The sequence below is a fragment of the Thamnophis sirtalis genome, unplaced genomic scaffold (genome assembly GCF_051295495.1).
Source record: "Thamnophis sirtalis isolate CommonGarterSnake01/CBP01778 unplaced genomic scaffold, rThaSir2_p1.2 scaffold_1, whole genome shotgun sequence".
Taxonomy (NCBI): Eukaryota; Metazoa; Chordata; class Lepidosauria; order Squamata; family Natricidae; genus Thamnophis; species Thamnophis sirtalis.
In genome coordinates, this window is record NW_028261381.1 from 176,727,678 (window position 1) to 176,751,272 (window position 23,595).

Sequence of the window (23,595 nt, forward strand, 5' to 3'; positions counted from 1 at the left end):
TTGAATCCCTTCCCGGCTGTTGACAGAGGGCTGGTCAATTTTAACACAGATGGCCATGTTTTACCCCTCTTTCTATCCAATGGTCCTCTCTGTCCAGAACTATTCCACACACATTTGCACTCTGGTTCAGGTGACCCTGAAGGTACAGATAACACCCCCCCACCCAAAAGAAGTGGCCTCAATGACTCTCAGGAAAAGTGCTAATGACCAGATACACGTAAATCCTAATAAAGAAGAATATTTGTAGCTCAGGGTTGACAGGAGGGGTCCTTGGTGCTCTCTGAGTTTGCTTGTTTCTTACTAGCACTGATGATGTTACCTAGTATGGGTAATGAAGTGTCTACAAGACGACAAGCAAGCTCAGAGATCACCAAGGACCCCCAATTCTCCTCTTCCCCTTCCTCTTCCTCCTCCTTCTCCCCACCATTCCCTTCTCCTCCTCCTCCACTGCAAAACCCACTCTCTCCTAACACTTTTTTTAAAAAAAATATTGAATAAACATTACAAGCATTGGACATAGAGCGATCTTTCTGGCTTTGTCATTTCCATACATATTTTAACATAAGAACAAGTACAGTTTCTACTTATCGTATATAGCTACGTTAATCTTATTAACACACCCCTTATCCTCCTTTATATAGGTATCTATGGATGATCCAGCTCCAATATTACAATCCTCCCAAATGTTCTGTTCTGACTCCTCTTCAGAGGTGGGTTCCTACCAGTTCTCACCTATTCAGTAGACCGGTTTGTCAAATCTACCGAACCGGTCAGAAGAGGTTCCACCAGTGGACCCGGAAAGCAGGCCACACCTACAGAAGAGGTTCCAAAATTTTTTGAAACCTACCACTGGTCCTTGGATATGATTATTCTACACTATCATGCTCATATTTATAAAACTCAGTGCCTCTGTGAAAGGTAAGGATGACTACTGCATTTGTGGTGCAATCAGAACATTGCGTGTGTTGAAGTTGTTTTAACGCAAACCAAAGATGCCTTTTAACAAACAAGTTTACATCATATTCTTATGCATGCCAGTGCTGTGTGTGGGGTAATTTAAGGTGGTTCTGACAAGTGTCGTCGGCATCTTCATATCCGGTCACATGGGCGGCAAGCCACTCCCATCCAGTCACATGGGCAGCAAGCCACTCCCATCCAGTCACATGGGCAGCAAGCCACTCCCACAAAGGACGCCACACCCACAGAGTAGGTTCGAACAATTTTTGAAACCCACTACTGCTCCTCTTCCTCATTTCCAACCATTGATCCATTTTGTTCCAAAATTCATGTCTCGTCTCTATTTTTGATTTCTAGTGTCAGTCTGTCCATTTCTGCACAAATCTAAAATTGTATTTATTACCTCTTCTTCGGTGGGGACATCTCTGTTTTTCTAATTTTGTGCATATACTAATCTTGCTGCGGTTATCACATGCAGCATTAAATATGTTCACTTCTTTACTATATTTTTCTTTTATTATTCCTAATAGGAGTTGTTCTGGTTTTAAATCTATCTTTTGATCTAATATCTCTTCCAACCATGTCTTTATCTGGCGCCAGAAATCCTTGGCTTTTGTTTATAATCACCACATATGATGAAAAGGTGAATAAGTTCTCCCCCTCTACTTTGTGGCAGCCCCTCAAATATAGGAATATTGCTATCAAGTCCCCCCTGGTCCTTCTTTTCTCTAGACTAGCCAAACTGTATGCTATGTTGGCTCAGGGTTGAAGTGAGAGGTTCTTGGTGCTCTCTGACATTGTGTAAGGTCCTGCTTCACCGTCTTTCTCAGAAAAGCAGAACTCTTGAAATGAAAAGCATTTCAAAAGGAACTTTTATTGGAGGACAGTGATAGCAGAGAGAGTGTAGGCAGGATCTGAATTTTCCACGCCAAAGCATTAGGTTAAGCCGCTTTCCCCGAGGCCCCTCCCAATGTCCAGTTCAACTTCCAGCCAATCCCAAGGGGCGAAGATGTGGTGAGAACTTCAGGCAGAGAAGGTGATAAGAGGCAGTTCCCGGGTGCCATGATCTCATTTCTCCAGAGGCCCATTCTCCCCCCACTACCTCCCAATTCCCCAAAACTACACTGAAGCCAGGAAAGGAACAAAGGAAAACCCCAAGCAAAAGAATTTCCCCAAGCCTCCCCCTCCCACCAGAATGGTAGCCTCCCAAGAGAGACCTATGGGACCCAAACAATTTGATTGTTCTCTGGCAGACATTTCATGACCAAACTAGGTGACCTCATCAGTGCTAGAAGGAGGAGGTTCATTCTCATTTTATATTCTAGGGCAGAGTTCCCCAACGTTTCCGGCTTTGCAGACAGGTGTGGGGGAAGAAGAGGGGGTGGTTCGTGCAAATGGCTGGCAAGCACCCACATGCACGCAGCTCCATTGCAGAGAGTTCTGGCTCCTGCATGAGGCAATCTGTGCTATGATTGGTTGCTGTGGGTGTGAAGTGGGAGTTTCCCCTTTTTCCCGCCTTTATCTTCTGTGAGGGCTGTGGGTTGCTTGATTTACCTCACGATGTTGCCTGACAACAGAATAGAAATAGGAATAATAGGAATAGGAATAAGAAATAGAAATGGAAAATAGAATAGAATTAGAATAACAGTCAAAAGGGACTTCATAGGTCATAGGTCATCTGGTCCAGACCCTACACCATTTCTGACAGATGGCAGTCCAATCTCTTCTCGAAAGCGTCCAGTGATGAAGCTTCCAAAAACAAACTTCCGTTCCATGGGTTGATTGATCTCACTGTCAGGAAATTTCTCCTTATTTCTAGGTTGAATCTCTCTCCTTGGTCAGTTTCCATCCATCCTTCCTTGTCTGGTCTTCAGGTGAACTTGGAAAATAGCCCCCACCTCTCTGTTTCAGTCCCATCTGCTGTAGATACTAATCCCAAACATATTTATTTATGTAAAACTACAAGTTCGTATTCGTGTCTATGGCTTCATTTGGACACCTGCTGCGCAATTCCTTGACAATGGTGCTGTTTTGTTTTTGCTTTTGTTCTGCCTTCTGGTCCGCTTCATCCACGCCTTCCTCCTCGCTGCTCTCCGAATCGCTCCGCACATCGTTTCCCAACTACAACAGAGAAGTAGAGAACTGGCTTTTTTGGCTGCTGCTGCTGCACACTGATATTTAACTGGTTGTTCACCAAGACTCCAAGATCCCTCCCATGGTTACTACTGCTATTAAGCCTGATTTCACCCAGTCTGTATGTGTCCTCTTGGTTTTTCTTGCCTACGTGTAATACTTTACTTTTCTCTACATTGAATGTCATTTTGTTAGATGGGGCCGATGTTCAAGCGCCCTGCAGAGCTTGTAATCTGCAATTCAAACTGGGGGAAATGAGAGACAAGAGCGAGTATCAGCAGGACCAAGGAATCTTGCATCAGACTCAACACGGAATGAAAATGAAATTGGAGCAGGGTTCAACTAGAGTAATTGGCACCTTCTCCTTGTCTCCCAAATATGTGCCTATGGTTCCCACCTTCATGAGTACTGAGTGCCCAGTTTCTGCCCTTACCTTGCCATGGATCAGGAACCTATAAATCATGAGGAGGATCAGGCAAGACCAGAAAACATCAAGAAGATACAGGAGCATCAGGAAGGCATTGAAGAAGTAGTAGCCAAAATAAGGCTGGTGGAGCTCCGCCAAATAGTAATACGTGTTGTAGAGAATCCTTGGGAGAGGGGATGGAAAAAGAAAGAGGAAAATTGTTATCTCCTCCGTATTTTCCATTCAGTTCTGGTCATCACAATATAAAAAAAGACGTCTCAAGATGTGAGGGGAAATGTAAAAAAAAAAAGAGAGATGCCTCTGCAGTTGTGCTGTCAAATTCCTGCCCTTTCTCCATGCATTCCCAAAACGTACTTGTAAGGGAAAAAGATGCCACGAGCAAAGAGGAACATCAGGGCGAAAAGGACAAAGAGTGTGTCGCAGGTTTTCTGCCATTTCAGGTAGTTAAACGTCTTTGCACTCTGAGGAAAAAGAGAAAAAGAAGCAGAAATTGTTGTTGTTGTCTATGGAGATTCTCAGTCATTCAGGTGCCGGTTGTCTCAAAGGTGCTTTTTCAAGAGGCAACTGGACTTCCTAGGTTTTCTATGAGGATGTTTCACTTCTCATCCAAGGAGCTTCTTTATCTCTGACTGGACGGTGGGGAATGGAAATATTTATACTCCTTGCAGACAGCTGGTCATTTGCATCCTTTTAGTGAGTTGTTGAGGCCACTTGGAGGTTGTGCCATTTGGCTGCAGGCAAGGAGGCTCCACACCAGTGGTGAGTGGGATACAGCCAGTTTGGGCCAGTTCAGGCGAACTGGTTGTTAATATGCTGACTAGCCCTTCCCCTTCCTTTCCTGCCCCTTCCAGAGGTCTCCATGCACCCCGTTTTGGCTCCCAGGAGGCTGCAGAGAGGCCTATTAGGCCCAAAATGGCATGTGGGGGTGACAGCACTTCCCCATACAGCCTGTTTTTGCTCCCAGGGGTGGTGGTGCAGGAGGCTGAGTGCTACCTGTCACACCCCTTGGCCACACCCACCATGGCCACGCCCACCCAGCCATTGTTAAATTATTTGAATCCCACCACTGCTCCATACTCATTCACATCATTCAGGTGACACTGAGGGCAGAGATAAACCTTCAGGTGGGCTTAACGATTCACTAAAAGGATGGAAATGATCAGCTGCCAGCAAGCAGTGTAAATCCTTCCATTCCTCTCCATCCAGTCAGAGCTGAAGAAGCTTCTTGGATGAGAGGCGAAACATCTTCAAAGAAAAACCAGAAAGTCCAGTTGCTTCTTGAAAAAGCATCTTTGGGGCAGAAATTGTTGAGTGGCTGAGGCTCCTGTTGTGAGAACGCTCGATTTCCATAGTATGATGGCAAATTTCTGTGGGTTTAAGCTGCTGCAGCTCCTTTATTCTGTCTCCCAGTGAGATCCTGGGAATTGTAGTTTGCAGAATATGAAAATGCTGAAGAGAAATCTGGATGCAGAGCAGCTTGCAAGTCTGGGAAGATCTTAGTCTTCTGCAAGTGAGGGTTAGCTCATTTCCAAACATTCTGTGTTGAATACAGAACAATCATGCTTTCAAACTCCAAACTGGATATCTAAAATTTGAAACAATTTCCCATTTTTCCCATGCTGTTTCTTTGGTTCACCGACAAATGCACACTTGACAAAAGCGCGCCGACGAAACCGCGGCAAGAAAACCACGAGGTCGAAATCGCGCCAATGAATGAGCGCAGAAGCGTGCCGACAACAGCGCACCGACAACAGTGCACTGACAACAGTGCGCCGACAACAGCGCACCGACAACAGCGCGCTGACAAAAGCGCACCTTCAACAAACAAGTAATAACAACCTAATAACCCTAACCCTAACCCTAACCCTAACCCTAACCCTAACCCTAACCCTTAACTTAAATCGCGCTTTTGTGGGCGCGGTTTTGTCAGCGCGTTGTGGTGGGCGCTTTTATGACATCACGGTTTTCTCGCCGCTGTTTTGTCGGCGTGCTTTTGTCGTGCGCGCATTTGTCTGGTCACATTTCCTTTCTCTGAATTACTATTTTCTTTTTGTATTTTCTCGACCTTCAAAGAAGCCTTCCAGATTGGGACTTACAGCATCAATTATTTTTATGATCCCAGCACGTCTGGCAGACTGCAGGCAAGAGAAGGCTGGTATAAATTCTTTTCTAGATTGAGCTCCTCTTTCCAAAAACATGGATGACGGTTTTGTTTTAGGGTGTTTTTTTTTTCAAAAAGAGAGGAAGGAGAAGAATATTCTTTTTTTTTTAAATCTTAGGGTAGAGGAAGAGTGTTCTTGAGCATTAACTTACATACAGCAGAACATCGGGAGCATCGTGTAGGAACATGACAAATGTACCGATACGGATGAAATTGACGCCATAGGAGAAGCTAGTGAGGAGGATGGAAACCACATGGTGGATAATTATCATAATAATGTCCTGCAGGAAAAGGAGACAACTGAGCTATTAATTTTGTAGCTCCTCAATGGGACCCATACATCCTATTATGAGGAAGTGGTTTTGAGTGGAATTATTTATTTATTTATTTATTAAATCGATTTATAGGCTGCCCAATCCTGGAGGACTCCGGGCGGCTTACATCGAAGAAAGAAGAAGAATAAAAAATGACAATAAAAACATGTTAAAAGCAACACACATATTCATTACGATCGGGGCTGGACCTCAACAATGAGGTCAACAGCCCTAGGCCTGCCGGAATAGCCAGGTTTTCACAGCTTTTCTGAAGGCCATGAGAGTGGGAAAGGTCCGGATTTCTGGGGGTAGCTCGTTCCAAAGGGTCGGAGCAGCCACAGAGAAGGCGCTCCTCCAGGGAGCTACCAGCCGGCATTGTCTGGCTGACAATGAAGGAGGCCCACCCCGTGGGATCTCACTGGCCATTGGGAGGAATGTAGCAGTAGGCGGTCTCAGAGGTATGCTGGCCCTAAGCCATGTAGGGCTTTAAAGGCAATTACCAACACCTTGAATTGTGTCTGGAGACCAATAGGTAGCCAGTGCAGCTCGCGGAGGATCGGTGTGACGTGGGTGTACCTAGGTACACCCAATATCACTCGTGCGGCTGCATTCTGGTCTAGTTGCAGTCTCCAAACACTTTTCAAGGGTAGCCCCATGTAGAGCACGTTGCAGTAATCCAGCCTTGAGGTGACTAGGGCGTGAGTGACCGTTTGGAGTGCCTCCCAATCCAAGTAGGGCCGCAATTGGTGCACCAGGTAAACCTGGGCAAGGGCCCCCCTGGTCACAGCCAACAGATGGTGTTCCAGTGTCAGCTGTAAATCCAGGAAGACTCCCAAATTGCGGGCCCTCTCTGAGGGGTGTAAGTTTTCACCCCCCAGGATCAAGGATGGACTGTCTGGACTGTCCTTCGGGGGCAACATCCACAGCCTCAGTCTTGTCGGGATTGAGTACGAGTTTGTTTACCCCCATCCAGATCCTGACAGCTTCCAGGCATCGGCACATCACATCCGCCGCTACACTGAGCTGGCACGGTGCAGAGAGGTACAATTGTGTATCATCAGCATACTGATGATACTTAACCCCGTGCTGTTGAATGATCTTGCCCAGCGGCTTCATGTAGATGTTAAATCGGAGGGGGGACAAGACCGAGCCCTGCGGCACACCATGTTTAAGGGGCCTAGGGGTCGACCTATGTCACCTGACCAACACCGACTGCAACCTGTCAGAGAGGTAAGAGGAGAACCACCGTAAAATGGTGCCTCTCACTCCCACCTCCTCCAACCGTCACAGAAGGATACCATGGTCGATGGTATCGAAGGCCGCTGAGAGGTCAAGAACCACTAGGATAGAGGAATGTTCTCTATCCCTGGCCCGCCAGAGATCATCGGTCAGTGTGACCAAAGCGGTTTCTATGCTGTACCCAGGCCTGAAACCAGACTGAAAGGAGTCTAGATAATCTGCTTCATTCAAGGTCCGTCGGAGGGGAAGCGCCACCACCTTCTCAACAACCTTTCCCAAAAAAGGAAGGTTGGAGACAGGACGATAGTTCTTAAGAATAACTGGGTCCAGAGAAGGCTTCTTAAGAAGGGGCCTTACCACCACTTCCTTTAACGGCTGCAGGAAAGACCCCTCCTGTAAAGATGCATTCGTAATCCTCTGGAGCCAGCCTTGTGTTACCTCCGTGCTGGTTGAGATCAGCCAGGAGGGGCACGGGTCCAGTAAACAGGTAGAGGCACTCATCGCTCCCATGGCATTGTCCACTTCCTCAGGGGTAACAAACTTGAACTCATTCCAGCAAATCTGACTAAGACTCTCCCTCGGCATCTCAGCTGGTGCTGCCCAAGTAGAGTCCAGGTCTGCCCAAATCTGAGTGATTTTATCCGACAGAAACTGAACAAACTTCTCAGCTCTTCCCTGCAAGGGCTCCCCCACTTCCTAACCCTGTTTGTGGCACGCATGCATGGACACATTTGCGCATGGTGCCCTTTTGGCCCACTGAAAAGATTAGCCAACACTGCCCTATGAGCCCTTAAGGGTCATACCCACAATTAGCATATAGTTTTGTACCTTAAGATGCACCAAACTAGCTCCCTTGCTTTGTTTTGTTTAACTTCCCTTTATCTGATGGATTGTGGAGTTTTCAAATGAACTACCTGAGCTGCGTTGGCCAGACGGGCTGCCACATAAATTGACTGAAAGGCATAAATGCTGGTCATGCACCAAAGGGAAGACACCCATTTCCTTCTGGGATCTGAATGGGGTTTCCTAACCAGCAGGACCACATCTCTTCTGCCAGGGCTCACTCACCTTCTGTTTGACGTCAAAAGGCACTGTAATGACCAGGGACCAATAGTAGGAGTTCTGCATGAGGTAGTAGCCCAAAAGGCTCGCCTGGGTAGGCTGCAATGCATAAATGGACAAATGGTGTCATGTAGTCCCAATTGTCAGCTTCTAAAGACAATATCCTAGTGTTGTGTTCATGGTGGATGGAGAATTCTAGGAATGTGAAGTCCACATGTCTTAAAGTTGTCAAGTTTGGGAAATGCTATCCTAGAGAGTCCTCATGTGCTTGGGGCTTCTCTTAATATTCCATGCCTGAGAAGGAGCTATCCAGGCCCATTTCTCTTTGTCCTGCCCTCAGGTGCTGTAGAGAATGAATCTACCCCATGATGGTCCTTCTAGTCCTCATAGACAGTTAACAAGTCTCCCATCAGTCTTCTCTTCATTAGCCTAAACATACATCCAGTAGTTCCATTAGTCATTCATCATGCAATTTATCCTCTGGACTCCATATCATCTTTGTTGCTCTGCTCTCACTTTTTCTAGGGCCTCAGCATCTTTTTGGCATCATGGTAACCAGAATCAGACATGGTATTCCAAATGTTAGCAACCCTCCCCACCTTTGGGAAAAGCATCCTTGAGCATCCCTTCCATCTCTTCATCTAGGTTGTTTCTGAAGTAGTTGAAGAGCACTGGGACCAAGACAATATTTTGAGGTACTCCCATTGCATGTTTCTATCTAGACCAGAGGTTCTCAACCTGTGGGTCGGGACCTCTTTGGGGGTTGAATGACCCTTTCACAGGGGTCATCTAAGACCATCAGAAAACACATCTTTTTAAAAAAATACGGAAAACATAAAATAATTGTATGGTTGGGGGTCACCACAACATGAGGAACTGTATTAAAGGATTGCTGCATTAAGATCTAGACATTGTTCCATTGAGGACCACTTGCTGAGTGTGATTGATTAATCAACTGCAAATCCATTGAATGGTGATGCTGTCTATCCCACATTGTTCTACCTTACCAAGAAGGAGGTTCTGGGCTACTTTATCAAATGCCTTGCTGGAGTCTAAGTATACTATATCCACAGCATTTCCTTTGTCCACTATTTATTATTATTATTTATTAGTTTTGTATGCCGCCCACTTTCGGAAGACTCAGGGCGGCTTACAATAAAAAAGGAAGGGGGATATAAAAAAATAAAACAACAGTTAACAACATTCACCACTTAGAATGGGGCTGGACAATTCAACTGCCCCATGCCTGCCAGAACAGCCAGGTCGTTGTCGCTTTACGGAAGGCCGGGAGGGTAGTAAGGGTCCGGATCTCAACGGGGAGATCATTCCAGAGGGCTGGAGCAGCTACAGAGAAGGCCCTCCCCCGGGGGGGGGTGTCACCAGCCAACATTGGCCGGCCGATGGAATCCGGAGGAGGCCTAGTCTGTTTGATCTAATCGGTCTGTGGGAGGTAATTGGCAGGAGGCGGTCTCTCAGGTAGCCAGGTCCTAAGCCATGTAGGGCTTTAAAAGTAACGACTAGCACTTTGAAGCGTGTTCGGAGACCAATGGGAAGCCAGTGCAGCTCGCAGAGGATAGGTGTAATGTGGGTGTACCTAGGTGCACCCACAATCGCTCGCGCGGCTGCATTCTGGACTAACTGAAGTCTTAGAACACTCTTCAAGGGCAGCCCCACGTAGAGCGCATTACAGTAATCCAGTCTTGAGGTGATGAGAGCATGAGTGACTATCCGAAGGGCCTCCCAGTCCAGATAGGGTCGCAATTGGTGCACCAGGTGAATCTGGGCAAAGGGCCCCCTGGACACAGCCGACAAATGCTGTTCTAAAGTCAGCTGTGGATCCAGGAGGACTCCCAAATTGCGAGCCCTCTCTGAGGGGCGTATAATTTCACCCCCCAGGCTAAGTGATGGAATGGCTGGACCATCCTCGGGAGGGAGCATCAATAGCCACTCAGTCTTGTCGGGATTGAGTGCAAGCTTGTTCGTTCCCATCCAGACCCTGACAGCCTCCAGGCACTGGGACATCACTTCTACCGCTTTACTGAGTTGGCACGGGGCAGACAGATACAATTGTGTATCGTCTGCATGTTGATGGTATTTAATACTGTGCTGGCGTATGATCTCACCCAGAAGCTTCATGTAGATGTTAAATAGGAGGGGGGGACAGGACTGAATCCTGCGGCACCCCATAATTGAGGGGCCTAGGGGTTGACCTCTGCCCTCTGACCAACACCAACTGCGACCTGTCCAAGAGATAGGAGGAGAACCACCAAAGAATGGTGCCTCCCACTCCCACCTCTCGCAACCGTCGCAGAAGGATACCATGGTCGATGGTATTGAAAGCCGCTGAGAGGTCAAGGAGTACTAGGATAGAGGAGTGACCCCTATCCCTGGCTCGCCAGAGATCATTGGTCAGCACGACCAAAGCAGTTTCCGTGCTGTAACCAGGCCTGAAACCGGACTGAAAGGAATCTAGATAATCGGTTTCATCCAAGGACCGCCGGAGTTGAAAGGCCACCACTTTCTCAACAACCTTCCCTACAAAGGGGAGGTTAGAGACTGGACGATAGTTACTCAAAATGGCTGGGTCCAGAGAAGGTTTCTTCAGGAGGGGTCTTACCACCGCATCCTTTAGAAGGAGTGGGAAGGATCCCTCCCGGAGAGAGGTATTAACTATCGTCTGGATCCAGCCACGTGTCACCTCCCTGCTGGTCGAAACCAGCCAGGAGGGGCACGGGTCCAGTATACAGGTGGAGGCACTCACCGCTCACATGGCCTTGTCCACTTCCTCAGGAGTGACAAGTTGAAACTCGCTCCATAATATCCGCTCAAGACCTTCCCCCGGTACCGTGCAATTGGAGTCCAGATCTGTCCGAATCCGAGCGACTTTATCCGCTAGAAACTGAACAAATTCCTCAGCTCTGTAAAGGGTCACCCGCATCCCTCCCTTTCAAGAGGGAGCGGGTTATTCTAAACAAGGCAGCTGGACGCGATTCAGCGGATGCAATAAGAGTGGCAAAATGCAAACATTTTGCCACCTGTATTGCCACGAGATAGGTCCTGATATAGGCTCTCATCAGTGCTCAGTCTGATTCAGAGTTACTGGCCCTCCAGCAGCGCTCTAGGCATCTCTTTTGGCACTTCATCTCCCGGAGTTCCTCAGTGAACCAAGGGCCCTCCTGGATCCGCTACCTCGGAGAGGCCGCAAAGGCGCAATCTGGTTTAGAGCCCCCACTGCCACTATATTCCAAGCAGCAACTAAGGACTCCACCGGATTGTGGACGAGAGAGTCAGGTATTTCTCCAAGTGCCATCTGAAATACCATAGGGTCCATCAGGCGCCTGGGGTGGAATCACCAAATCGGTTCCTCCTCCCTACAGTGGGGGATTGGTTTCTGAAAGTCAAGCCTCAGTAGGAAGTGATCAGACCATGACAAGGGCAAGATATTAATGCCCCTCAAATCTAGATCACGTCTCCACTGCTCCGAGAGGAATACGAGGTCAAGTGTGTGACCCGGTGAGTGAGTTGAACCCCGGATTACTTGGGTCAAGTCCATGGCTGTCATGGAAGCCATGAACTCCTGCGCCCCGTCAGAGTGTTCACCGAGCGAAGGCAGGTTGAAATCCCCCAGCACCATAAGTCTGGGGAACTCTACCACCAGCTCAGCTGATGACTCGAGGAGCGAGGGGAGGGCTGTTGCAACGCTGTTGGGAGGAAGGTATGTTAACAACAAGCCCACTTGACCCTCAAGGTCCAACTTCACCAACAAGGACTCACACCTGACAAGCTCCAGAGTAGGGATCCTACGAGGAACTAATGACCCTCAGATGATGATAGCCACTCCCCCACCCCTTATCTGGGGTCGCGGCTGATGAAGCACCTGACATCCTTCTGGGCACATTTCAGTGAGGGGGACTCCTCCCTCTGGGCCCAGCCAGGTTTCAGTAATACATGCCAGGTCTGCCCCCTCATCTAATATTAGGTCCCGGACAAGGGGAGCCTTGTGAACCACAGACCTGGCATTTAGCAACAACAGCCTGAGACCAGGGCCCTGACCACTCTCGCCATCTGGTCCTGGAGTGGAACCAACTGATTTAGTCCACTGATTCAGTCATTTCATCAAAGAAGGTAATAAGGTCTGTTTGGCATAATCTGTCTTTAACAAACACATGCTGTCTTCTCATAGCCAATTTATTCATTTCCATATGTTCACAAATCTGCTGCTTGAATATCTTTTCCAGGGTTTTCCCAGGTTCCGATATCAAATTCAGGGGTGAAATCAACTTATCTTTGCGACTGGTTTGCAAATGTGAGCAAAATCCAAAATAGCTATAACTCTAGTTCCCTCCTCCATCCTTTGGATGATAAATTTGTCAAGAAAGTCAGAAAAGTCCAATGATTTTGCCCAGGACATGTTGGTGATTTTCTTACACTTGGCCTCATACAATATTTTTCCACTGAAGTATTCATTCACATGTCAACCAATGCCTTACCTGATGTGGGTACCCGTCCAAACATTCGCGGGCGTTCCAGAACCAGGGTTTCTGCAAGAAGGCACCGTTCATTAGAAATGACATCATAACAGCCCACCAACACTTCTTTAGATCTGACATGAAGGGGACGATGGAAGGGAAAGGAAACCACAAAGCAACTGCAGTCACTAAGATATTGGAAAGGGCTAAAAAAGGGACCCTTTTTGCTAATCAAAAATGTATCTGTCAGGCCTGCAATTATATTCCTTTTAGAATTTTGGCCTGCCACACTTTCTTTTATTTCATTATGCTGTTTCTTTAGTATAGTTGATGGGAGGGGGGAATAGACAGGAGTGAGATTGTGGAATGTATTGTTTTCATTCTTTATTAGAAGCCAAGGTCATCCATTGTCTCCGCATCAGTACACCTGACTGGAAGAAGCTGGGTGTGGATGCCAGCGTGGAAGAAGAAGATTGGACCATGTGATGGATTATGGGTGTGGGGACAAGATCATGAACTTTTAACTGGGTGGAATTCTGATGTCATTTCCAGTATTGGGATTAACACAGATGTGCCTAAAATGCCTGCTTTATTAAATTGGAACTTTAAGGATAGTTTTGCCTTTGATTCTGATTTAATTGTACATGATACTTGGAACGCTGACATTATCATTAAATGTTAGGAGGTGGGAGGCAGAGAAGTCCAATACCTGCATTACATATGACCAGTTTGTTTGTTTTTTGACAATGACCAACAGAAGTAGGGAAAGTTGTCACTCACATCGTAAAGGATGGCCAATGCCATAAAGAAGAAAATGATGGCATACACGGCTCTGAAGCTGGAAAACAACCAGAAAAAAAGCATCAGGGTAGAATTGGACAACAGGACGGGGGCTCCAGAGCTTCTAGTGCTAGAAGGGAATACAAAGTCAAGCTGACAGAGGATTGAGACTGCTCCAACAGCCCTCACTTCTGAAGCAATTAGGCTATAAAGTAATATAAAATGCAGTGAGATGGGAGGAGAAAGGAAAGAGAGAAGTAAGGAAAAGAGAAAAAAAGCATTGACTTTCAACTCTCTCTGTTGCAGTAGAATAAGGAATTAACATCAAATCACAGCTTTTTGCTTTTCCATAGTAAGTGAACAAGCCATTTCTATAAAGATCTTTCAATTTATCATATCAGACATTAACATGATTGAGCAGGTTCAGAAATATTAGATTTTAGACTGTGTTTGTTAAAAATCTATACCGTGTATGGGTTCGGGGAAGTCGGGGGGTCGGAGGTGGGGGGTCGGGGGGTCGGGTGGGGGGAGAGAGGGACATATATTAGGCTAGACACGATGTGTCAGATCTCAATCCAATGTGACTTCACATGTATACTGTTTTTCTTTAATTTTTCTTTAAAAATAGGATAAGCCAAGTACATTAACATATACTGGAAATACACCAAGGGGAGGAGGAGTAGGAAAGAAGAAGGATGGAAGAGAGAAAGTTGGAGGGTGGTGGAAGAAAGAGGTGTATGGAGAATGGAAGAGGTATATTGGGCTTTTATTTTCTGGGGCATTGTTGACAAGAGGAATTGATGCAATTATTGTTTAATCCTGTATGGTATATACATGTGAGTGTATGAAAATAAAAAATGAATATATATATGTTATATTTATGCTGATAAATAAATAAAGGGAGACTAGTATAGATCTATTTCAAGCTATTTAGCTCTCATCAGCTAGCCACACCCTTACTGGGAATCGAACCTGTGCTCTATTGTGACTTTAAATATATATATATATATATATATATATATATATATATATATATATATATATATATATATATATATATATATATATATATATATATATATATATATATATATATATAGTGTGTGTGTGTGTGTGTGTGTGTATATATATATATATATATATATATATATATATATATATATATATATATATATATATATATATATATATACTAAATATACTATATATATAGTAAGATCTTTCAATCTATCATATCAGACATTAACATGATTGAGCAGGTTCAGAAATATTTCACAAGAAAAGTCCCCCACTCCTCTATCACAATAGAATTCCTCATACCACCAGGCTTGAAATGTTGGGCTTGGACAATCTGGAACTGCGCCAATGTTTTCTGCTACAACATTTTGCCTGTCAACAACTTCTTCCGCTTCAACCACAATAATACACGGGCAAACAATTGATACAAACTGAAGGTCAACCTCTTCAAACGTGATTGCAGAAAAGACAACTTCGGCAAGAGTGGTCAATGCCTGGAATGCTCTACCCGAATCCATTGTTACAGCCTTGACTCCTCACAGCTTCAATCTCTACCTTGGACCTCACCCCATTCCTAAGAGGTCCATAAAGGGGGCGTGCATAAGCGCACCAGTCTGCCTACCATTCTTGTCTTACTGTCCTCATTTATTTGTGTTTACTTCCTTTGTGTTTATGTTCATACCTACACTTGTTATCTTGTACATGTTTGACAAATAAATAAATAAACAAATAAATAAATCTAATCTGTAAAACCCAGAGTCAACGCATTGCTACCAGGATTGTAAGATGCAGAAGGGGGATGCTTTCCTTTGCATCCCACAAATGCCCTCCTTCTTTTAAAATATAATTTTAACAAACGTATCAAAATATAAAATGAAAATGAAAATAGTGGGAAAATGGTGAAGGGAAAGGAAAAGAGAAAGGAGTGTCTTGCCTTTTTGAGGTGTGTGTGTGGGGGATAGGCCTGGTGTTTAAGTCTCTCAAGATCCTTCTGGATTTTGAGCCTATTTTCTAAAGTGTTGACTATTCCCACTAGCTTATTGTCATCTGCAAATTTGATGAGTTCCCCATTTATTCCAAGGAGCCAAGGTGGCACAGTGGTTAGAGTGCAGCACTGCAGGCTACTTCAGCTTACTGCTAGCTGCAGTTCAGCAGTTCAAATCTCATCAGGCTCAAGGTTGACCCAGCCTTCTGTCCATCTGAGGTGGGTAAAATGAGGACCCAGATTTTGGGGGCAATAGGCTGTCTCTGTGAACTGCTTAGAGAGGGCTGTAAAAAGCACTATGAAGCGATATATAAGTCCAAGGGCTGTTGCTATTCCCTCATCTCAATCATTGATGACAATGTCAAAGAGTACTGGACCCAAGAAAGTGGGTTACCCAACTGCTTACTTACCCTCTGATGTAGTTCCATTGAGGACTAAATGTTGATTGTAGTGCATCTGTCAGTTATGAATCCAAATGATTATGATGATCTCTATTCCACATTTTCCTCTCTTATCAAGTAGTAGGTTGTGGTCTACTTTGTCAAATGCTTTACTGAGATATCCTAGCATACTATGCCCACAGCATTTTGTTGGTCCACTAATTTTTATCATTTTATCAAAGAATGCAATCATATGTTTTGGAATCTAGTTATAACTTTGTTTGCATCTAGGTGTTCGATGATTTGTTGCTTGATAGTCTTTTCCAGGATCTTCATAGGTATTGATGGCAAGCTGATTGGTCTGTAATTTCCTGGATCCACCCCCACCCCCTTTTTGAAGATGGGAACTCTTTTCCAGTCCTGTAGTAGTTCCCCAATACTCCAGGATCTTTAAAGATATAGTTCAGTGATTCTGAGATCATATCTGTTAGATCCTTCAGAATTCTGGGATGTAAACCATCTGGTTCTGGTGATTTGAACTCATCTAGGGTAGAGAGGTATTTCTTACCTATTCGGACATGTACTACTAGTCTGTTTTTATGCTTCTACTTTTGGTAGGTTGAGGTATTGTTTTTTCTTTCGCATGTAGACTGGTGTAAATAATGAATTAAGTAGTTCCATGTTGTACCTACTGCCATTCACTTCCTTGCCATCTTCTCCCATTGCCCCATCCCAACTGATGACTCAGCTGGTCTCTTCTTCCCTATGCTCCAAAGTTTTCTGACAGAATCCAACTACTCAGGGTTTGATTTTGAATTTGAATTGATTTCAAAGACTTTCGTTTTCCCAGTGAACTTTCTTCAAGCTTAGAAACCCACTCTAAGTATAGAAGCTTTGGGAGAAGCATCCTTGATCAATTGATAAAGACTCTTCAAACAGGCATATTCCTACTAGACATCCAACACAAACACCCTTCTTATATCATTTGGAATCTTCTTTTAAAATCAGCAGGGACAAAGATCCTGTTGGGCACTAAGAGATGCTCTGGTCCACATGGAGTGCACAGGGATTGCCCTTCTCCAAAAGTTTCCACTCACCTGGCTTCACAGAATTTTTTGGTCACACTGTGCCGGTCCTGATTCAGCCGGTATCGGAACCACCTCTCTACTTGCCTTGGTTGGAGGTCGCACTGCTTGGCTAAACCTCTGACTTCTTCCTGGAAGGCAGGACACAGAACCAGGTGAGAAAAGCTGCACAGCCAAGTCCCAAAACCACATTGCTGGGGAATGCAACAGGCGACAGCTTTTAATTTTTCCTCAATTTCTCTGTGCTATGAATACACATCAGAGATACAGGAGGGGTGGGAGACAGAGTGCTGGGCCTCCACACTCCTGGCCTTACAGAAAAACATGAAGACTTGCCTCTGCCAAATTGTATGGGGCTTGCAGTGTGGCATGTAAACCTGAGAGTGATTAACACCTGAAGGCCACTCAACTCAGCTTTTCATTTTTACCTTATTCTATCATTGTTTGTATTAGGCTCTCATTATATTGACATATTTTATTTCTGAATGATGTTTATCCTTTGATCTGTAAACTGCCCATTGTCCCTGTGAGAGTGAAATGGGTGGTATTTGTGTGCAAATCTTTGTAGAAGGAACTCACCTTTTGGGGATTTTTCCTCTGCTTTGTATAAAAAGCTTCCAGGATTGGGTTTGGAGGAGGTTTCCACCTCACCTTTTCTTGCAAACCTAGTTTTTTGCCCAAAGGGATGGCAATTTTCCTGGAAAAAGCAACAGCTTCAGTCAGGCAAATGAAAACTGGCTAAAAGTAAGGGTCTACACTTGGGCAAGGAAAGCCTATTTCTAGGTACAGGCTAGGTGAAATGTGGCTTAATGCCGGTAAATGTGAGAGGGGTTTTGGAGTCCTAGTGCACAATCACTTAAACATGAGCCAACAGTATGCGGCCAAAGCCAAAAAATCCAATGTAATCCCAGGCTGCATTAATAGTGGCATAGAATCAAGATTACATAATGTTCTAGTATCACCTTACAAAGCCTTAGTAAGGCCACAATTGGAATATTGTGTAAGGCCACAGGTGGACAGTGAATGGCCCCTCCCATAGGGAATAAAAGAGGAGTGAAAGGGGAGTGGAGGTTGCAGGAGACAATTAGTCCATTCCTGAATTCTTGTCAAGTATTGCAGCATCTGAAAGATATCGGCCTGGCCACTCTCCAAGCCTGATAAAGCTTAGTAATTGGAAACTATCTTGAAAAACCGTGGGAGAGGAAAGACTTTCCTGGAGAGGAATTCACTGTACATTAAATAAAAGAGGTTTATAGAGACAAGGACTCGGCTTCGTGCTGCTGGGAGAGCCTAGGTCAGAACAGGAAGCTAATGCAAACAAAAAAGCAATGTCAGGCATAATAATGGCATGTTCAACTTCCCTTGGCTCTCATATTTGTCAACCTTACAAATTCAGTTCCTCCAAAATGGTTTCTAAAGGCAGAGGTACATCCCACTGTTTCAAGCATTTGCGTGGGGAGGAAAGGAAAGGTCTCTACAAATAGGTGTGTGGGGGGGTTGTCTTTTCCTTCCACTACTCCCTGGTTTTGACTGAAAGAAGCAAAGGCAATAGCTTGCCTTTCGAAGAAGAACCGGAGGGCGACCAGCAGGAGAGCCATGGGGAAGCAGAGCAGGAGGTGATGGGGTTGGGGATAGCGGATGTCCTCTGTCTTCTGCATGTCATCCCAGGTGAACCCTGGAGGTAGCCAGTATTCCTGTCTCCAAAGCCACTGTGTGAGCTGAGCCATCTCCCTGGGAAGAGAGAAGAAAGGCAGGGGGTGAGATGGGACACTGATGTTTTCAGAAGAAGGGTCTCCTCTCGGCCCTTCCTACAGCAACACTACTCCATCTCCTTCCCTTCCTGCTATGTGTGTCATTAGGTCAAGTCAGGAAACAGATAATTCAAGGACGATTGAAACACTTCTGTGATCATGTATCACATCCCTGGCTTACAACTTTGCCATCCCAAAAAGTGGCAGAGAGAAGTAGGTTGAGCTATAGTAGATTTAATTCTTAATAATAGGAATGAAATGGGCAAGGAGTGGAAGTTGTCTTTTATTGCTCCTGAAGGACAGGGGACCCACCAGAGGATTGGAAAAGAGCTGATGGGGTTCCAATTTTCAAAAAATTGAAAAAATGGATTCAAGAAATTATGGACCAATCATCTTGACATCACTACGTGGGAAAATCCAGGAAAAAGTCAACAAGCAACAGATTTCTACAAGAGCACATAGAAATGAATAAGATGAATACTGGAAGCCATCATGGGTTTGTTGAAAGTACCATATATTTTTGGAGTATAAGACACTCCAAAGTGTTGTGGTCCGGCAGGAGCCGTTAGAACTGTTGCCAGACTCCAACAGCGAGGGGGCTTATGAGTCGGCCTTGGAGGAGATGGAGGACCCTGGACAGGGTGTCAACTCCAAGCAGGGCGAGGTGATACTGGTTGGCCACCAGGTGGCAGCGGAACCTTGGATCAGAGGGAGTGTTCAGGGAAACACTCGTGAGTTGTTGCAGGATGCACCCTGTCGAAGGGTTACACAATGGAAGGAACAACTGAGTACTTACAGGAGATGATTATGAGCAGCTGTTGCTGATTAAGATCATCTCCTGAGTATAAACGGACTGTTTGTGCCATGCCCTGGTTGCAGGTGTCAACGTTCACATTCTCATTCACAAATCAAGAGAAACCAACTTGGATAAGTGGCTTGATGAAAGAAGTCTGTTTGCAGTGCTGCATGAGATATAGGACTTTTACCAGAGCATTTATCTTTGTTTATTTTGGGCTCACAGCCAACGAGAGCTTGGACTGATTAAAACATTCATACGTCTGTTTTGGCTTTCGTTCCTGAACAGAGAAGGTGGGGGGGTCGGAACACCAAAGTATAAGATGTACCTAGCTTTTGGGGCAGAAAAAAGAGGGGGGGTATCTGCCTCTGCCTCCCAGCAATTTGCCTCCTTGCAGCAAACAGCAAACAGTACAGAAGATATACACTGTTTGTAATGTTACATTTCAGACTATACTTGTACTGATGCTGGTAAAATTGATGTGGAAGTATACATTATTCTCTGCTATTTAAAAGAAGATACAATAGCACTGGGCCTCTTCAGATCAAGCACTTATTTTAAAAAGCTTCTTCATTTTAAGTTGCCTAGAACAATAATAAACCAGTCTTTAAAAAATAGGTCTAATAATTTGAACATTCTATAGGCATTTATAGTTATTGACTTACCTTGCAGCAAAGAGCAAACAGCCTGTTTCAGTTTAGCCTGATTAAAAGAAAAGAAAATCTGCCTCTGCCTCCCAGCAATTTGCCTCTGTCTCCCAATTGCCGCCTTTGCAAGCCCCATTTTCTCTGTTTGCTGCAAGCAGGTAAATTGCTGGGAGGTGGGTGGGCAGGTCTACATTTGGTATATAAGATGCACTCAAATTTTCACCCACATTTAGGGGGGAAAAGGTGCGTCTTATACTCCAAAAAATAGGATAGGTCATCCAAACAAACCTGATTGCCTTCTTTGATTGACAAAATCAGTGGAGTAAGGAAATGCTAAGGATATGGTATACTTAGACTCCAGAAAGGCATTTGGTAAAGTAGAGTGTAGCCATCTGTTTGGTAAGATAGAACAATATGGCATAGTACCACCATCAGAGGGATTTGCAGTTGGATGACCAGTGACAGTGCAGTTCTCAATAGAACCACATCAACATATAGTTGATGTATGCACTTGGGTACCTCAAGATTCTGTCTTAGATCCAGTGTTCTTCACCATCTTCATAAAGGACCCAGATAAGGGAATTGAAGGAGCACCCACCAAATTCACCAATGACCCTAAGATGGGGAAATTGCTTTGGAATATAGACTCAGTATTCAGAAAGTTGTCTAAAAGGTTGCTTTTTCCCTGAAAGGCATCTAGATTTTCTTGAAAAAACACCTTTGGGACAACCATGGCCTGGAAGACTGAGGATCTCCATAGACTTGAAGAATCATCTGCAGCAGCAAAGGGATCCTTCAGGGCTGAGGCTTCAAACCCAGGAAAGCCGGTCTTTGCAGTCTTTGTCAAGCAAGCGATGGGGAGACGTGTTCCACCCAATCTCCCAGGCTGCCTCCAAGCAATGCAAAAGAGACCTCGCAATACAGCTTCTCCCGAGAACAGCGGCTGCTCACAAAACCTGTGACGTTCAAGAGAGTCCACCAGGGCTCAGACCCCAGTTGGTGTCCCTCAATGTGCTCAGCCACGAACCCTTTTCACCTAAGACAGCAGCTCTGAAGCTTCTGCGCACACACACACAGAAACACACACACAGACACACACACAGACACACACAGACACACACACACACACACACACAGAGTGCCCATCTCACAGCCTTAGGACATCCCCAAAATTGTAAAAGTAAAAAGAGTTGGGTGTGGAAAGTGTTTTTAAAAAAACTGGGTGTGAAGCATTTCCCAAGCATTAAATTAGCCACAACTTGATTACTTCACAACGATGAACCCAATCTTGCTCTATAATATCCAGCTTACAGGTAGTCCTCGACTTACAACAGTTCATTTAGTGACCATTTGTAGTTACACTGGCACTGAAAAAAGCACTTACAGCCATGGCAGGCAGGCAGGCAGGCAGGCAGGCAGGCAGGCAGGCAGACAGACAGACAGACAGACAGACACACACACACACACACACACACACGTGGGCCACATGATCAAAGTTCTGATCCTTGGCAACTGGCTCATATTGATGATGGTTGCAAAATCCTGTGGTCATATTGGGTCATAGATCAACTTTTTTGACCTTCTGGAAAAGCAAAGTCAATAAGGAAGCCAGATTCACTTAGCCACCTTACTAATTTAACAAATGCAGTGATTCATTTAATGACGGTGGCAAGAAAGATAATAAAATGGGGCAAAACTCACTTGACAAATGTCTCGCTTAACAACACGGGCTCAATTGCGGTTGTAAATCGAGGACCGCCTGTATTTCTCTAACCTTGAGACGGACCTCATAGGGGGACTTTCCTACCCAATGAAGCTTAGAAGAAAATCCCTACATGGCCTGGAGCCCATCTGGCAAAGGGTGTCCTACAAAAGCAGCTTCAGCTGAGTTTCTCCTGATGTCCAACAGCTGCTCTTCTCCTCCTTCCCTTCCCCAGTCACTGGGGGCCCCACAGAGAGCAGACGTGGCAGTTGGCAGGCTGCCATCAACCCCCAGCTCTCCTCCCTCTGTGCAGGGCTACCTGGTCTGCAGAGTATTAGGAGTTGCAACTCCAGAGTTGTATCCAGAGAACCTCTGGTTGACTGACAGAAGATCTTTCACTCAGAATCACCAGAAAAGCATTGCCTTCCTTCTTGCGATGCCAGCAACAGCAGGACACCGAAGGGACAACAGAGCGTGGATTGCAACAGGTGGGCAAAGCTTACTTGTCACCTGCCCTGTTTCCCCCCCTACATATCCAGGAAGACCCCCATCCCCATGTCAATGGGGATCCTCAGTCCTCCTGGTCCCGGTTGTCCCAAAGGGGCTTTTTTCCCAGAGGCAACTGGACTTCCTGGTTTTTCTCCGAAGACGTTTCGCTTCTCATCCAAGAAGCTTCAGTTGCCTCTGGGGAAAGCACCTTTCCAACCACCTCCCCATGTGAGACATTTAATTTGGCTGCCCAATTCAACCAAATGGATTATTACTAATATTAGTAGTAGTAGCAGGAGGAGGAGGAGGAGGAGGGAGGAGGAGGAGGAGGAGGAGGGAGGAGGAGGAGGAGGAGGAGGAGGAGGAGGAGGAGGAGGAGGAGGAGGAGGAGGAGGAGGAGGAGGAGGAGGAAATTTTGAGAAACGGTCCGAAAGTTGTTCTTTTCCTACAAACTTTGGTCTGGCGGCGGACGCTCTGAAAGGGAATTTCTGGACGGGAGAGAGAACCCGGCTTTTCCGCTCTTTCTCTGGATTCACACCGGAACCCAGGGCATGAAGGAAACCCATCCGGAGCGACCCCGCAACAGGCTCTACCGCGGGAGCCCCACTCGGGAAAGAGAAAGGAAACTCAGCCCGGACAGCGGCGTCCCCTCCATCTCGCATCCGCTTCTGCTCGGGCTGGTTGGGCGAACACAGGACGGGGGTCTCTTCTGCCCCCCCCCCCGCCCACCTCTCCCATAAACAGCCTTGATGCCCCCCTCCCAGCGCTTACTCCACCCCCCTTTTGGGTGCCCGGACTGATGCTCTCCAGGGTTCCTAAAGCCCCCCCCCCGCGCGGTCTTCTCCGTCTCAACGCCAGACCTGCCGCCGTTGTCGTCGCTGCTGCTGGGGACTCGGTCTGCTCTTTGGCCAGCTTCGATCTGGCAGAGAAAAGACTGGCGTGCTTGGATGAGCGGAGTTCAGCGTGGACGCCTCCCTGGAATGTGGGCAAAAGATAAAGAAGCCTCGCCTGGCAGGAGCGCGCAAGGTCTGGAACTGATAGAGGATCTTCCCATCTCTCACGCCGCCCTGGAGTAATCCTGGCGATTGTAAAGAGACGCGGGGGGGGGGAAGAAAGGGGGGAGAGAATGAAAAAGAGAATGAAAGAATGAGACAGAGAGAATGAGAGAGAATGAGAGAGAGAGAAAGGGACAATATGAGAG

General features: G+C 45.9%; 1 protein-coding gene across 5 annotated transcripts; it reads right to left on the bottom strand.

Annotated features, from left to right (window-relative positions):
- Positions 1-1,811: 1,811 nt before the first annotated feature.
- Positions 1,812-23,346, bottom strand: LOC148049890 (ceramide synthase 4-like). 5 transcript variants are annotated; one of them, XM_087703394.1, is made up of 12 exons: positions 20,922-21,458; positions 18,567-18,740; positions 17,589-17,706; positions 17,022-17,140; positions 13,543-13,672; positions 12,784-12,834; positions 8,300-8,392; positions 5,831-5,959; positions 3,872-3,978; positions 3,524-3,680; positions 3,256-3,335; positions 2,995-3,078 (listed from the first exon to the last, which is right to left on the bottom strand). In XM_087703394.1, the coding sequence occupies exons 1-11, from the start codon at positions 20,975-20,977 to the stop codon at positions 3,282-3,284; spliced, it is 1,188 nt and encodes a 395-aa protein (XP_087559520.1). In that variant the 5' UTR covers positions 20,978-21,458; the 3' UTR covers positions 2,995-3,078; positions 3,256-3,281. The 5 variants fall into 5 exon arrangements, with proteins under 5 accessions (XP_087559517.1, XP_087559516.1, XP_087559520.1 ...); XM_087703393.1 differs by having other exon boundaries at positions 3,242-3,335; positions 20,922-21,457; XM_087703391.1 differs by lacking the exons at positions 3,256-3,335; positions 20,922-21,458 and adding an exon at positions 23,255-23,346 and having other exon boundaries at positions 1,812-3,078.
- Positions 23,347-23,595: the final 249 nt, after the last annotated feature.

Bases quoted from the DNA above. Each gene is read 5' to 3' on its own strand.
- LOC148049890 (XM_087703390.1), bottom strand. From the start codon at position 20,977: ATGATTCTTCAAGTCTATGGAGATCCTCAGTCTTCCAGGCCATGGTTG. The intron at 17,141-17,588 runs GTGAGTTCCTTC...CCTGCCTTCCAG, and splicing joins AGAGGAAAAATCCCCAAAAG to GAAGAAGTCAGAGGTTTAGC. The intron at 8,393-12,783 runs GTAAGGCATTGG...TATGCATTGCAG, and splicing joins TGGACGGGTACCCACATCAG to CCTACCCAGGCGAGCCTTTT.